Below are 17,545 nucleotides of genomic sequence, written 5' to 3'. Positions count from 1 at the left end.
AGGGTAAAATTTTCAAAAGCTCTTAAGTGACTTGGGAGTCAAAGTAACCAAGTCCTACTGACTTCAAAGGCACTTAGGACCCTCATGCCACACCTACACTACGAGCTTTGATTCCCCTGTTCATGTATACATACTTGTACTAGTTCTCATCAAGCTAGCCTGAGTGTAAACAGCAGCATAGCTGTGGTAACATGGATAGTGGCAGCAGAGGCACAGCCTTCCTGTGCCGAACACGAACCCCCCTGAAGCTGGAGGGTACACAAGCAGGGAAATAACACCTCTAGCTTGCAGTGCAGGTGCAGTCTAAGTCTCATAAGTACTGTTTTCACAATGTGAAGCATTTTGGTGATTTTCCAAAATGTCACCTCTAGACCCTATTTCAAGTAAAGTTACCGTATAAGTCTTCTGTATAGTTTTCCTACACTTCTTTACTTCTTGGGTGTTTGGAGCAAGAATCTGTCCTCTCCCTACCTCCCTAACCATTCCTTTCCCATGTGGTAAAATCTTTACCTCTTCCCTTTGTTGTGTCTCAAGGCTCTTTCCTTGGCCCTTGTGTCCTTTATCTTTTCTCACTGACAGCAGAAGAGACATATACCAATTTAGGTATCATTTCTATGCAGATGACACCCAACTCTACACCTCAATCAACTAACTAGCAACTTATATTGGTGCCAATCACAACAGAACCTGACATATCCCTAAGAGCAAGGTCACTTTAGGAGCACTACCTCGATGTTTGCCTGTTAGATAATCAGCTTTTACCTTGACTATAAGCTTTCTATTACTGAATGCTTCCAAGATCACACTCACTCTATACCTCTGGACTTTCCACTATTATTCTCCTTAACTTTAATCCTAACACCAGTAATGCTTGACAATTAAAATGCTTTCCTACCTCATCTTCCTTGTCTGCAAGTCTGATTATTACAATAGTCTTTATCTTGATCTTAGCTCAGTTGAAATCCTCATACATGTTTTTAACTGTATTCCAGTCTATTTTAGCACCATCTTTCATATCCCTATAAAATTCCAACTCTAAAACTTCAGGGATTCCAGAATACTGCAACCAAACTATTAATTCTCCAGGAACTAGGAACACTCTACTCCCATCCTCAGTTATTGTCAGTGGCTCCTTACCCATCTCTCTCAGTCCAAAATGTCTGTTTTCAAAGCTCTCTCTAACCCTCCTTCTTCATAGTCACCTACTATCCCATCTGCTCAGTTCTCTCCTAATCTTGGACTCCTCATGATTCTTCATATTTGGAGAGTTGCCCTTTCACTTGTTGGCTCCTATCTAGAACTTCTTACTTTCTCTTGAAATTTTGTCTTCTTTTTGAGCCATTTTATGATATTGTGTATTAAGACATTTTAAAAGTATATAAATTGCTAACATCACACTAATTCTTTAAAAAGTCTTTACTACGGACTCCTGTTCCTTTTTTAGATGTTTTGTCAGAAAAGTTGAGGATCAATAGTGATTATTAATATTAAGCTGAAGAAAAAAATTACCTCTTAAATTTATCTTTTTTGTCCTTCACATCTTCCACTTCATTGTGTGTGAAAAGATCAGCTATACGCTTAAGGAGGTCACCACTGACACAGTTCATGTTGCATGGGGTGGCTATGATAGCACTCATGTTTTTGTGGCAATAATGAATACATTTTTTTACCTAGGAAGGAAAGGAGATACTATGAACACTGAAGTTAATGATACACAAACCCATATCTCAGAAGACCTATTACTTTTATATCCGAAATTTCTTAGGAGCAGGATTCAGGATTTTGTTAGAATTAATGGCATTTAGCAAAAGCTGACTCAGTTCAACTCTAAAAATACAATTTAATGGCTCAGAAAGCAAGTCACATTTTTTGTGTACATGGCTTAAATGTAACTCTGAACTACTGCAATCCTGAAGGGTCTTCGATTCTGACTACTACCCCTGAATCATCTTCAGGAAGTGCCACCTCCATAGTGTTCATGATCCAGAACTAGAGGCCAGTTTTGTAGCTTTAACATTATATACAGCATTGCACCCACCAAATTTAGCTTTACCAGTAAAATTTAAAATTTAGCATGAACTGCAAACAAATAATGACAGTTGTGACAGCAAGAAGATGCAGTACATTAAATTCTAAATTCCTTCCTTAACTTGGCTGCACACTGTTTGTCTTAACTATTAAACAATTGGAAAAAGAAAATCAAACAGATACATCACTGGTCTGTCCATTTACATGATGAACTATAAATAAGACAAGCTCTTTATATGAATTAAGGAAGTGAAAACTAAAAGGTAAAACTGCATATCTACACAAAAAAATATAACTAAGCAATCCTTTCTCCTCATTAAATGTGCACATCTCCAATTAAAGTGAATGGGGCTTAAATATGTTGACTGATTGAGAACTGCACTCCAGAGGGAAGAAGCGGCCCTTAGTATAAAACAGTGGTTCTCAACCAGAGATGTGCGTACCCCGGGGGTATGCAGAGGTCTTCCAGGGGGGTACATCAACTCATCTAGATATTTGCCTCGTTTTACAACAGGTTACAGAAAAAGGACTAGTGAAGTCATTACAAACTAAAATTTCATACGATGACTTTTTATACTGCTCTACATGCTCTATTACTGATATGTAAGTACAATATTTACATTCCAATGATTTATTTTATAATTATATGGTAAAAATAAGAAAGTAAGCAATTTTTCAACAATAGTGTGCTGTGACACTTTTCTGTTTTTACGTCTGATTTTGTAAGCAAGTAGTTATTAAGTGAGGTGAAACTTGGAGGTATGGAAGACAAATCAGACTTCTGAAAGGGGCACAGTAGTCTGGAAAGGTTGAGAGCCACTGGTGTAAAACACTGAAAATGTGGAGACTTTAGGTTTCCTTTAAGATAGCTGTCAAAAGTCAGATACTGCCATTAGCTCACACAGTGCAGCAAGCTATTATTTAGATTAATAAGTATTCATTTGGAGGTAGATGCTGGCTCTCCTAATCACATTCAGTAGTACCTTACTCTGCAAGCAGCCCCACTCAAATCAGAGAGACTGTGCAATTATTAAATTACTACTTTTCATGAGCAAGGTGGCAGAATCTGATCCTCAGATTGTAAACTCTTTGGGACATGAACTATTTTCCCCTCTGTTTTATACAGCTATAAGTACACTCTCAAAACTTAGCATATAAGCTACTAAGGTTTATGCCAACCATTTGGTGGTAAAGTGTGCTATTATATCATGGAATTTCTCAACTCTTGCTATACTCACTAAGGAATCCATCTTCAGAAACTCAGAAGAAATAAGAATCGAAATGACATTTCCTGGTTCTAAAAGAGAAACAGCAGAACAAGGTGAAAAGGTTAAGATTAATTTATTCCTTTGATAAATTGAGAATACCCTAAGAAACTCAATGCCTCTTTAAAGGAGGACATTATTTTACTAAACAAGTTCTTATCATTCCACTTTTCAACACGTGTCATGCCTCTGATCTTTGGAAACAGAATTCTGGTCCCATCTATACAGGCAACAAACAGTTATGACATGATCCCCAGAAATAATCATTTTCTTAGTATAGACAGGTCCTTAGTTCCTGTCAATACGTCAACTCAAACATAGTTAAACAGAGCATTTTAACCGATCAAACACTACCATCTAAGCCACTTTTTAACAGTTTGGTCAGCACATGTGCTAGAGCTAGCTAATGTTATTTTGCTGGAGCAGGGCCTGCTCCAGTGCCCATTCAGTGCTCCCAAATATGAATTTTCCAATTCATTTCAAGAGGATTTAGATCTGGACTGGCCAAGGTGGACTAATTTAAATCTGCAAGAAGGAAACCTTTGTTTAAATCTATTTTAACTGTGTTTTATATTTACACTTTAAGGTTATTTTCCTAAAGATTGATTCTCATTGGTTGGTACACATTAAAATATGTTAATTTACAACTAAATATAGCCTATACACTAAATCTACTATTTCTTTTTGCCAACCAGGAGCATATCACATATCTATGCACATTTATTTAAAAGCAACAATATAGTTTAACCTTTTACTAGATTATCATTATTTTTTTATTTGTAACTTGTCAAACTTTATTTGGATGGAAATTCAAATCAATTAGAAATGCACAAAACAATCATTTTAATTTTTTTATTAAATACAAGTACCTTCAATGTGTTGGATACATAAGGAAAAGGTTCTTCAAAACAGGTTTTGGATTCAAAACTTTATTAAACAAAGGAAGTAATATGTGTAGTTAGTGAACTGAAGTGACTGTCTGATCACTGTCCTTCAAGGTTTTAGAACTAGAAGATCTTATCCTCTCACACCTAGTTTTTATTCATAGATTCAAAGAGGAAAACAAGCTTTCCTGCTTTTGCAGCTCCCAATTGGCTTCTCACCTTTGCATGAACTAGTCATTGAACTGAATTAGCTGAATAGACTAAAAAGAAGAAAACAAACATGTACTGTTTAATATTTTTTGTATTTAATTTAAAGGATTGTAATAGATATTGTAGTAAGTTTAGGCCTTAACATAGGTTGTCAATTTCAAATTTAATTTTAAAATAGTTTTTAAATATAAGCCTGTTTTTAAATTTAAATAAAAATATCCAATTAAAATAAATTTCTGACTTTTTTTAAAACGTATTTTATTCCATCCTTGGATGGGCTTAATTAACCCACTTAAGCTACTTAAAGACCCTCTCATTGACTTTAATAAAAGTAGAATTGGACTCAAAATTAAGTACAAGGGAAAAAATTTGAAAGGACTTAAGCAACTTAGGGGCCTCACAATGAGAGTCAATGGGCTCCTGTCAATGCCAGGCTCTTAAGTCACTTAAGTGCTTTTCAAAGTTTTGCCCCACGACTACCAAGACGATGGTAGAACTGCTCCTTTACACTGCATTTACAATGAAGTTTTTAGGAAAGTCTCCAAATGTTGCTGTAGCCACAGAGAGAATGCTACTGTAGATTGGCCATTTGTGCTTATCACAGTGATGTGATCCTGTTACAGAGTGAGTCTAGATTACCTTGTTTCAGAGTAACAGCCGTGTTAGTCTGTATTTGCAAAAAGAAAAGGAGTACTTGTGGCACCTTAGAGACTAACCAATTTATGTGAGCATAAGCTTTCGTGAGCTACAGCTCACTTCATCGGATGCATCCGATGAAGTGAGCTGTAGCTCATGAAAGCTTATGCTCAAATAAATTGGTTAGTCTCTAAGGTGCCACAAGCACTCCTTTTCTTTTTAGATTACCTTGGTAAAGATACCAGCTGTCAACTTAGACTAGTGCTTTCACCGCTGTAACGACCAGAGGAATATTTCCCTAAGATTATCAGTAGTAGCAAGACCAGGGACTTTCTATAATGGCCAGGGAAACTGTTTTAGCACATTTCCAACAAACCAGTGTTTCTGCCCACAGCAGACTGGGCCTAGGAGGCTGCAGTTGAATTAAAGAGGGATATTAACTTCCAGACAAGTTTGCACATATACTTTTAGTCTGAAGCACAGATCAGACAACGCAGATAATGAATCTGCAGCAAATGAACAATAGAATATCTTTTACCTAAGGTGGGTATTTCATACACTTCATATTCCTTAGTGTTCCTTTTAACATATCTTATTAACCAGTCAAAGATGTGAACGTCACAGTGAACTGAAATGTCCACCTCTTCCCAGCGCTGGGCATCCACAGACAGATATTCAGCAAAGTACTTCATTTCAGAAATCAAAAGATCTCGAGGACAAACAAAATCTTCCTTCAAATTTTTTGCTTCGTCACACACATGGATCACCATATTTGGTCTTGATTTAAAAAACAAAAAAAACCAAAACAAAACAGGAAAAGGAAAGTTATTATAGCTTAGGACCAGAAACCAATAAGAAAGTCAGTGTTGACTCATGGAGATTTTACCCACAAACTGCATGATTGGTCAGAACCTTGATCTCATCAGCCCAGGTTTTTGTAAAATTTTAATTTACAAGATAAACATATCTTCACATTTAACTGCAGTGAGAAAGCTTCTATCTTTCCTTTCACCCCTACATGTTATTCAGTGGCAAACTATGTGCCCTGGGATGCATGATCAGTCTTATTCACAGGAGAAAGTGTAGATGCTAAGCCACACACTGGGACATTCACTGAGCTATATCATTGTTCACAGTTGAGCTATTGTGCAGGAAGTTGGTGCACTGTAGATTCACACCCTGGCTTTCAGTGTAGACAAGATCTAAGAGAGTGGGAGTGAGGATTTCTGGGTGCTATTCCCTGGTTTGCCTCTGGCTCACTGTGTGATCTTGGAAAATTACTTAAGCTCTCTGTTCTCCCTCATTTTATAAAATTATAGATCTATTGGCCTAGCTCACCAGGGTGTGGAGATGGTTAATCTGTAGGTGTAATTTTATAGCATCTTCCATCTGAAGAACTTAAAATACTTTAGAGCAGAAGTGGGCAAATTTTTTGGCCCGAGGACCACATCGGTGTGCAAAACTGTATGGACGGCCGGGTAGGGAAGGTTGTGCCCCCAAAACAGTCTGGCCGCCTCCCACTTCCCATCCCCTGACTGCCCGCTCCTGGGACTCGCTGCCCCAAAATGCTCCCCCTGGGACTCCCACGCCCTATCCAACCCCCGCTGTTCCCCGATCCCTGACTGCCCCAGAACCTCCGCCCCATCCAACCGCCCTTGCCCCCTGACTGCCCCCCGGGACTCCCCACCCCAACCGCCCCCTGCTCCTGACTGCCTTCCAGGACCTGCCACCCCCTTACCATACTGCTCAGAGCGGCAGGAGCTCGCAGCCCTGCTGCCCGTGCAGCAGCGTGGCTGCGGGAGAGGGGGAACAGTGCGGGAGGGGCTGGGGGCGAGCCTCCCAGGCCAGGAGCTCAGAGGCCGGGCAGGAGGGTCCCGTAGGCAGGATGTGGCCCGCGGGCCGTAGTTTGCCCACTTCTGCTTTAGAGTGTACCATTATTGTCTACTTCCTAACAGGAGGTCCAAGTTCAGAATAGATCAATAAAAATATCAGCTTCCACGGAGACAGCAGTATGAGTCAAAGGTCTAAAATAAGTGCCCTTGACAAGCATGTCTAAAAACTTTTGTAAATTAATACGCATTGGTACAATACAGAATTTAAATATCTAGCAAAAATATATAAGGTATTCTTACTCATCACTGCAGGGATTTTTTTTTTTTTTTTAAAAGACCTACAGGTAAAAAACAACACATTTAGAGAAATTAATTATTTTAGGCTAGTGACCCTTTCTCACAATAATGAGCAGTGTTCACATGGGAGTAAGTGCTCAATGACACAGAGGCTCCTAGGCAAAAGGTTCCGTGTTCTTTGCAAACAACTCTCACCTCAGACCTGACAAAACTCACTACATCAAACATGTCTTACAAGATATTTATCTATGAAGAGTAATGTGTAACTCGTAACTTGTCAAGATTCATAATCATTGCAAGATGTATTTATGAAATAACATTTAAGAAATAACTTATTTATACCTAAAGTGTGCCTTATGGACTTTGAGTAACAATTAGTCACCTGAGGATAATGTATCTCGGTGATGAGCCATTCAGGCAGAAGGGAGTCACACGCACACACACACACTCTCACTCTCACACCTCCCAACAAATGCTCATGTTGTTGTTGTTACTTCTTGGTACTTCCTGCAATGCGCATATATTCTTTGTAATCGTATTCTTCCGAAGTGCTGTTATTTTAGTTTTTTGACTGGTCTATGCATTTCATAATTTTATTTCTCTCTTATACTTAAATTTAATTCTTTGAGTAGTGAGTTCTAAAATGCCCAACCTGTCCTGGCTGGAGTAATTATCCCTGTGGTAACTTCATAAATTTGTTTGTATAAAAAGTGTTAGGCCGAACAGAGGCTAGTTTATGTTACTCAACTGTCTTGGCAATTTGGTTAACATCATAAATCACCAATAGGTCTCTCTCTACACCTAGAATTTTCAGCTATTTCCCCATCATTGGTGCAGCACCACTGCAGCTCCAAAAGTACTGACATTGGTGGAAATGCTAGTGGAGCACAGGAGCAGGTGTGTTCACCACGCTGTTAGATGACACCATTGTAAAACACGAACAACTGATTAGATTACATGATGGTGAAAACACCCATGACTGATTTCCACGAGCATTCCAACTGTTGTTAGCACGGATGGAGCTGCACAAATACTAACTGACAAATGGTGGGAAAGTTGCTGAAAATTCTGTGTAGACACAGCCAGAAAGATGCAAATCTGTAAAGAGCAGATTTCAGTTTCACTGATATTAGCTTCCCAGATAGCAAACAATCATAATCCTACCCTTGACTTTCATCAGCATTTTCTCCACCTTTATGTGCAGAATGTTTCTCAGCTTCTGAAGAACAATTTCTTGTGGAAGCGACACTGGACCTTCCTTCAACATAATAAAAAGCAGCATTAGAATTTGAGGCTAAACTCAGGGACTCGTATACCATTTGCTAGTGTTGCAAGTGTGTTGCTCCCATTCTGAAAAGAAGTTGTCATGATTATAACTGTCACAGGCTTCTCGAACACCTGGTTTAAAGCAGCAATCTGGGTTAAGTTACAATGAAAAGGCAGACAATCAAATCTTTTTCAGTCAGGATTAGGTGTACAGCAGACACTGAAGTAAAGGGTAATTGACCTTTACCTTGGATAAGCTTTCCTCACTAATGTACAGCATGCAGTAAGGTGTGGATTCAAAGCACACCTCTGAACAACGTACTAATCCACAGAGACTTTCCTACCAACACTACAAAAAGAAGGATTCTAGGTGGACTCCTCCTGAAGATCAAAACAACAGACTGGACTTCTACATAGAGCGCTTCCGCCGACGTGCACAGGCTGAAATTGTGGAAAAGCAGCATCACTTGCCCCATAACCTCAGCCATGCAGAACACAATGCCATCCACAGCCTCAGAAACAACTCTGACATCACAATCAAAAAGGCTGACAAAGGAGATGGTGTTGTCATCATGAACAGGTCGGAATATGAAATAGAGGCTGCTCGGCAGCTCTCCAACACCACTTTCTACAAGCCATTACCCTCTGATCCCACTGAGGGTTACCAAAAGAAACTACAGCATTTGCTCAAGAAACTCCCTGAAAAAGCACAAGAACAAATCCGCACAGACACACCCCTGGAACCCCAACCTGGGGTATTCTGTTACCCAAGATCCATAAACCTGGAAATCCTGGACGCCCCATCATCTCAGGCATTGGCACCCTGACAGCAGGATTGTCTGGCTATGTAGACTCCCTCCTCAGGCCCTACGCTACCAGCACTCCCAGCTATCTTCGAGACACCACTGACTTCCTGACGAAACTAACCCATCAGTGATCTTCCTGAAAACACCATCCTGGCCACTATGGATGTAGAAGCCCTCTACACCAACATTCCACACAAAGATGGACTACAAGTCGTCAGGAACACTATCCCTGATAATGTCACGGCAAACCTGGTGGCTGAACTTTGTGACTTTGTCCTCACCCATAACTATTTCACATTTGGGGACAATGTATACCTTCAAATCAGCGGCACTGCTATGGGTACCCGCATGGCCCCACAGTATGCCAACATTTTTATGGCTGACTTAGAACAATGCTTCCTCAGCTCTCGTCCCCTAGTGCCCCTATTCTACTTGTGCTACATTGATGACATCATCATCTGGACCCATGGGAAAGAAGCCCTTGAGGAATTCCACCATGATTTCAACAATTTCCATCCCACCAACAACCTCAGCCTGGACCAGTCCACACAGGAGATCCACTTCCTGGACACTACAGTGCTAATAAACGATGGTCACATAAACACCACCCTATACCAGAAACCTACTGACCACTATTCTTAACTACATGCCTCCAGCTTTCACCCAGACCACACCACACGATCCATTGTCTACAGCCAAGCTCTACGATACAACCGCGTTTGCTCCAATCCCTCAGACAGAGACAAACGCCTACAAGATCTTTATCAAGCATTCTTACAACTACAATACCCACCTGCGGAAGTGAAGAAACAGATTGACAGAGCCAGAAGAGTACCCAGAAGTCACCTACTACAGGACAGGCCCAACAAAGAAAATGCCAGAATGCCACTAGCCATCACCTTCAGCCCCCAACTAAACCTCTCCAACGCATTATTAAGGATCTACAATCTATCCTGAAGGACGACCCATCGCTCTCACAAATCTTGGGAGACAGGCCAGCCCTTGCCTACAGACAGCCCCCCAACCTGAAGCAAATACTCACCAGCAACCACACACCACACAACAGAACCACTAACCGAGGACCCTATCCTTGCCACAAAGCCCGTTGCCAACTGTGTCCACATATCTATTCAGGGGACACCATCATAGGGCCTAATCACATCAGCCACACTATCAGAGGCTCGTTCACCTGCACATCTACCAATGTGATATATGCCATCATGTGCCAGCAATGCTCCTCTGCCATGTACATTGGTCAAACTGGACAGTCTCTACGTAAAAGAATAAATGGACACAAATCAGATGTCAAGAATTATAACGTTCATAAACCAGTTGGAGAACACTTCAATCTCTCTGGTCACTCGATTTCTGACCTAAAAGTGGCAATTCTTCAACAAAAAGTCTTCAAAAACAGACTCCAATGAGAGACTGCTGAATTGGAATTAATTTGCAAATTGGATACAATTAACTTAGGCTTGAATAGAGACTGGGAGTGGTTAAGTAAAACTATTTCCCCTTGTTTATTCCCCCCCTCCCCTCCACCGTTCCTCAGACATTCTTGTTAACTGCTGGAAATGGCCCACCTTGATTATCACTACAAAAGGTCTTCTTCCCCTCTCCCTGCTGGTAATAGCTCATCTTAAGTGATCACTCTCCTTACAGTGTGCATGATAAACACCCATTTTTTCATGTTCTCTGTGTATATAAATCTCCTCACTATATTTTCCACTGAATGCATCCGATGAAGTGAGCTGTAGCTCACGAAAGCTTATGCTCAAATAAATTGGTTAGTCTCTAAGGTGCCACAAGTACTCCTATTCTTTTTGAAATCAATAAGTCTTTCCACTGACTTCAGTGGCTTTGGATCAGGCCTTGAGAGCCCCAATATGCAGCCTTCCAGCAGAATTTTCTTGCGGTGATGTAATGACCCATCAAATGTGAAAAAGCCCCTTAAACTTCTTGTAGAACTTCAGTTTTGAATGTAGAGAAGTCGTCATCTTAAATAGTTAATGGGAAAGCCCGCAAAAGAACGCTTTGGCTCTCTCATACTGTCGCCTCCTGGCTACACTGAAAACATTAGACCTTTACACCAATATCGCTACATATACTGGCACTTTTTGACACAGATTAGCATGAGATACTATTATCTCACCTCCATGATCTGGCTGGGTGAACAGAATGCTTTAAGCTGTTTTTTTCCCCCCTTGGTTCTTGAAGAGATTCCTGTTGATTGTGATGGATAGCAGCTCCCTCCTCTCCCAAAGAGCCCTCCCTTATGCAGATAGTCCTATAGGTTGCAATCTGTCACCCTCATTGTTCAACATGTGAGGTTACTAGGGGAGACTGATTGTAGATGAACTGAAGTACCAAGAACAAGCAGCTGACACCAAGCTATACTTCTCAATCAGCATGGATACTGTAGATCCTCTGATGCCCCTGAGCAAAGCAGGCACTTCGATGAAAGGTACTGGCTCAGGCTCATTCCAAATAAAATGCAGAGGATTAGGGTTCACAAGGGAAAAAAAAGTTATAAAAGAACTGACAGGATCAGCGACCCCACCATCAATTCTATGCATCTGTCTTTCAATTGTGAAAGTGGTGCACAAGGTCATAGCCTCTCTGGATTAATCAGTGCTCCAAGATTCACACATAGCAATCCTGTCCAAAAATAACTTTTCCCTCTAACTGCCCAAGAGCATGCACTCTTATCCCAACCAAAGAGAACCTAGCTACAGTGATGCATGCCTTTATCACCTTAAGGCTAGATTACTACAATCTGCTGTAACAGTAGCAGATGCTGAAGGCCACCAGGAAAAAAGTGGTTCAGAACACAGCAACATGTCTTTTAACTCAGCAAGAACACATCAGAAGCAGCAAAACCAATGCTCAGTTCAAAGTTCTAATCCATCTTTAAGACTGTGAATGGACTAGGAACCAGCTCACTCAGACCACCTCTCTACACAATCTGCCATGATAGCTAAGATTGGTAAGGTCTACTTATCTGACAGTCCCTAGGGTGGTCTTGTGAGGTGTAGGGGCAGAGCCTTCAGAGTGGATGTCCCCAGGATGTGAAATTCCTTTCCAGGAGACATATGACTGAGGTGGGGCCTTGGATTTTGCAGAGCACAGCAAGAGCTATCTTTTCACAGGTATTCACTCAATGAAGTTTTGGAAGTTCCTCTAAAATATTCCCCTCCACAGCCACCATTTGGCTCTGTTCCTTATTTAAGGTATGCCAGAAGGAGAGAAAGGAAGAATGTACATTTCTTTTTATAAGATTTTGTTGTGTCACTTATATGTGTGACAGTCCCTGTAGAAGGCAATTACTACTACATACATTCTGTTTGTTAAACAGGCATTTTCTGAATAATGCAGTTTAACTAGCAGTAGTTGCATGTGATGTCTGAAGAGGCCAGTTGGTTTTTGCACTTAATTTCTTAGGTTATTGAAAAAGAAGAAAAATCTGGAGTTATTCTGTTTGAGGAGTTTATAAGCAAAACTAATAAGTCACTAGCTGCTCACCTGGTAAATTCCCAGCACCAAGTGAGCACTCAACTTGCTATGTGTACACAACTTAAGTATGTGCCTGAAGCCTTAAGGAAACATTTCTAGACTGCATACCCATTACGCAATTTGCAAATGTTCATATTTTGCAAGGCTTAAAAGATGTTTTTTTTAAAATATGTATTAAGAACCATGTCTGTGTTTCAGCTTGCACACTTCAGCTGTTTCTACGGTAGCACTGTTAAAGAGCTCTAGTTAGAAAAAGCAACTTTTGCCACCACCCTCCTATCGTTCATAAACAAAATCATTTCAGTTGTTTAACTGTTTCTTTAAAAACTTTAGACAAAGACAAAATTGCTATTTTTAACCCAAAAAATAATAGTTTCTTGAAATTGCTAGTCTGTGAAAAACTGGTCATAATCAGAAAGCACATCATCATCAAAAGTGTCTCATGACACCAATCTGGTTAACTGGGGCACAATCCAAATTCCTGTTTTAGTAAATGGGAGTCTTTTCACTGACTACAGTGGCAGATGGATTGGACCTTTGGCTGGGAAAGAATAGTGAAATGTAAAATCACCAACACAATGTTCTACTGCTCCTGTGTTTTCTTTAGAGATTTTCTACTTATCTTAAAGTCACAACTATTATCACCTCCAGCGGTAAGTTTTGACATTAACATACCTGTGGCTATAAAACTGCCAAGAACGTACCTGAAAGATTTAGTATAAAAATCATGTACGTCATTTTAAGCAGTTTAAAACTCACTTATTGTAACTACTTTTTAAAAAGCCACAAACTATAAAACATTTGTACTTGAACCACTAAATGGGTTGACTCAGTTGGAAATAGTTATTTTAGTTTATGCAGCAGTATTTGTGGCAAACTTATTTGAAGATTACTAACTACTAATTCCAGAAATAGGTTTACCAGACAAAAGAAAAACAGTGGACATAACACTATAATCAAAGTCACAGAATTTACCAGTTATGGAAATTGAATTCTGCCCAATGGAAGGTTCTTGAAACTCCCCCTGTGTATCCAGCAGAGAGGATTTGATGTACGTAGCTAGGGTTTCAACAGGACTCCCGCCGGTAGCCATTAATGGATTGTACTGGTTGTCAACAGGTGAACTTCCACTACTTTTCAGTTCATCAAACCGTTTTGCACACTGTCAAGAGATAAAACGATGGGAATATGAAGCAGATACCTAAAACTATATCACTTTAAAGGCTGATATTGTTTCCTGATAATAGTTTCTGCAAATCGATTGTTACATCATAGTTAAAAAAGGTTTATTAAAGCTAATGTTAAAATTATATCAAATACAGATTAAGGAAAGAGTGTCTATACATCTGGGTGTAGTACTTAGATTATCCAAACGTATAAGGTTTGGTTTAAAACTCATAAAATACATACACCAACTCCTGCTAAATGGCCAACATTGGAGTTCTAAATTGAAACCAAACCAACTAAGAATCTTCACGCTTAATATTGATTAAGCCACATGGTAACTCACTCTGCAATACCTAAGAAGGGCAGAATATCCATGTAATATCTAAGATTTACCACAGTTTCAAGACCAAACCAACATTCACACAAATTAAAGGATGGAGTTTCTGACTTAATCCTGCATTTCCCTCTCTTTACAGCTTAATCTTAACCTTAAAAGGGTAGTTAAGATTTTTTTAAACCTAGCTCCTTAAATTATAATACCTTAAATTACTCAAATTAGAAATGTCTGTAAAATAAGAACATAAGAAATTAAGAATGGCCATACTGGGTCAGACCAATGGTCCAGCTAGCCCAGTATCCTGTCTTCTGACAGTGCCTAGGGCCAGATGCTTCAGAGGAAATTAACAGAAGAGGGCAATTTTGAGTGATCCATCCTCTGTTGTCCAGTCCCATCTTCTGGCAGTTGGAGGTTTAGGACATCTGAAGCATGGGGTTGCATTCCTGACCACCTTGACTAATAGCCACTGATGCACCCATCTTCCATTAATTTATCTACCATATATACTCGTTCATAAGCCGAATACTTTTGTTAAAAAAGTGATGCATCAAAGAGCAGGGGGTCAGCTTATAAACGGGTCTACACCAAAATTTGATGATTTTAAACTCTATGGAATCATTGAATTGAATATCTAATATTGTCATTTTGTTTACCTAGAGCGTCTGCAGGCATGGAGCCCCTCAGCTCCCTGCGGCCACGGTTTGCCATTCCCAGCCAATGGGAGCTGCGGGAAGTGGCGCCACTTCCCGCAGCTCCCACTGGCTGGGAACAGCAAACCGCAGCCACTGGGAGCTGAGGGGCTCCAGGCCTGCAGAGGCTCCAGGTAAACAAAATGTCCAGGCCCGCTAGCGGCTTACCCTAAAGGGCCAGGAGCCGAAATTTGCCAACCCGTAAAATATAGGGTCGGCTTATGAAAGGGTCATACTGTTTTTGCTATTTTTACCAACCCATCTTGGGGAGTCGGCTTATAAACAAATGGTCTAATGAACAAGTATATACAGTAATTCTTTTTTGAACCCAGTTATACTTTTGGTTTTCAGAACATCCCATGGTAAGAAATTCCACAGATTGGCTGTGCATTGTGTGATGCGCTTCCTTTTGTTTATTTTAAACCTGCTGCTTATTAATTTCATCAGGTGACCCTTAGCTCTTCTTATGTGAAGAGGTAAATAACACTTCCCTATTCACTTTCTCCACATCATTCATGATTTTATAGACTTCTATCATATCTCCCCTTAGTCATCCCTTTCTAAGATGACCTGTCCTAGTCTTTTTAATCTCTCTTCATATGAAAGCTCATTCCATACCTCTAGTCATTTTTGTTGCCCTTCCCTTTATTGCTTCCAATTTGAATATATCTTTTTTTTAGAGATGGGGCTATCAGAGCTGCTTGCAGTATTCAAGGTCTGGGTGTACCATATATGTGCCAGTATGATATTTTCTCTCTTATTATTTATCATTTTCCTAATGGTTCCTGACATTGTTAGCTTTTTTTTGACTGATGTTGCTGAGTGGATGTTGTCAGAAAAAAACAGCCATGATGACGCCAAAAATCTCTTTATTGAGTGGTAATAGCAAATTTGGACCCCATCATTTTCCTATATAGTTGGGATTATTTTTTCCTATGTGCTTTACTCTCCACTTAACATTGAATTTCATCTGCCATTTTGTTAACCAGTCACCTGGTTTAGAGAGATCACTTTGTAACTCTTCACAGTCAGCTTTGGAATTAACAATCTTGAGTAAATTTGTATCCTCTGCAAATTTTGCCACCTCACTGTTCACCCCCTTTTCCAAATCATTTATTAATATGTTCAAAAGCACAGGGCCAGGACAGACCCATGGGTAACCACTGTATTTATCTCCATTGTAAAAACTATTTATTCCTACCCCTTTGTTACATATTTTTTAACTAGTTACTCATCCAGGAGAGGACCTTCTCTCATCCCATGACTGCTTAGTTTGCTTAAAAGCTTCTGTTGTGGGATCTTGTCAAAGACTTTCTGAAAGTCCAACTACATTGTATTGACCAGATAACCCTATACTACATGCTTGTTGATACCCTCAAAGAATTCTAACAGAAGGGAAATCATGTCTTACCATTTACAAAAGCCGCATTGACCCTTCCCCAACATAGTGAGTTTCTCTGTGTGTCTGATAATTTTAACTTCCCATTTGCACAATTATTGTTCCTTTACTTTACGGACTTCGCTCAGACTGGAAAATTTCACTTTATTTCTATTTAGTTTCCCTTCCTTGTTTTCATTACTCTTGGGGGAATTCTGTGCCAAAAAATTAAAAATTTTACAAAATTCTGCATATTTCGTCAAAATAATCCAATTTAACCATGCCAGTTTCAATTATTTTGGTAATTTATTTCAAAATACCTGTCAGCAACCAAGTCTGTAACAATACAGACAACAAAAAAGATTCAGGAAATGTTTTTTTTTTTTTTTTTTTTTACAAATGTGCCCCATGCTTTCTGTCCACCCATATCCTGTGCCTCCTGACCTGGCCCCATGGGGCAGGGCGCTGTGAGGAAGGCATCCTCTTCTCTTCCCTATCTGCAGCTGGGGCTGGCCTGGGAGTGGCTGCTCTCTGTTCTGGCACCACAGCGGCCCTTGGTGGGCAAAAGGTGTAACTGCAGCACCTTTCTGGCAGAATGTATTTTCTGCAGAAAAAAAATTCTACACAGCAATGAATGCTGCACATGCATAGTGGCTCAGAATTCTCCCAGGAGTAAATTTTCATGCAGTCATGAACAGGCTAATGTTGAAATATTTGGGTTACCAGAACTGCAGGGAAAAGTTAAAATGCAAACAAAACAATATTAGGCTTTTAAAAATTTAATTTTTGTGTACAAACAGACTTAAATTTGGGCCTCACTTATTAGATGTAGATTTCAATGTAAATTAAAGGCCTTAATGCGTCAAACAACTACACACGAGAGTAACTTTACGTATAAGAATAGTTTCATTAAACTGAATGGGACAATTCACATGGGAGTTTGAGAGAATGTATTTTAACTCTGTTAAAGTCTATTAGATTAAATAAATAGTCACTTGAGATCATAGGGCTAAATTCATCACAGCAACTCTAACAGCCTTCTATAGAGGCTCTGCATATCCTAAAGCAGAGTAACCACTTTTCTACTGACCAGGGATATTATCTCAGTTGAGAGAAAGAGGTCAATAAAAAACATACAAAAGATTAATTTACTTATAGTAGAAAGCATTGTATCATCAGATGAAAAATTAAGTGACAGCATCCACAACTATGAATCTCTACTAAACACTATCAGCTT

The 17,545-nt window shown here is 39.7% G+C and overlaps 1 protein-coding gene across 8 annotated transcripts in view; it reads right to left on the bottom strand.

The window, feature by feature from the left end:
• Positions 1 to 17,545, bottom strand: part of SANBR (SANT and BTB domain regulator of CSR) — a 54,978-nt gene that overhangs the window by 23,771 nt on the left and 13,662 nt on the right. For 7 of the 8 annotated variants that reach the window (XM_043543895.1, XM_037895988.2, XM_037895989.2 and 4 more), the window contains 5 exons: positions 13,713 to 13,899; positions 8,317 to 8,410; positions 5,562 to 5,800; positions 3,267 to 3,325; positions 1,510 to 1,670 (listed from right to left, as the gene is read on the bottom strand). In XM_043543895.1, coding sequence (XP_043399830.1) covers positions 1,510 to 1,670; positions 3,267 to 3,325; positions 5,562 to 5,800; positions 8,317 to 8,410; positions 13,713 to 13,899 — 740 coding nt within the window. The remainder of the gene's footprint in view (positions 1 to 1,509; positions 1,671 to 3,266; positions 3,326 to 5,561; positions 5,801 to 8,316; positions 8,411 to 13,712; positions 13,900 to 17,545) is intronic. The other variant, XM_043543900.1, reaches the window with a different exon arrangement.

Source organism: Chelonia mydas, chromosome 3 (genome assembly GCF_015237465.2).
Source record: "Chelonia mydas isolate rCheMyd1 chromosome 3, rCheMyd1.pri.v2, whole genome shotgun sequence".
NCBI lineage: Eukaryota > Metazoa > Chordata > Testudines > Cheloniidae > Chelonia > Chelonia mydas.
This window is presented reverse-complemented; position numbering and strand designations above follow the sequence as displayed.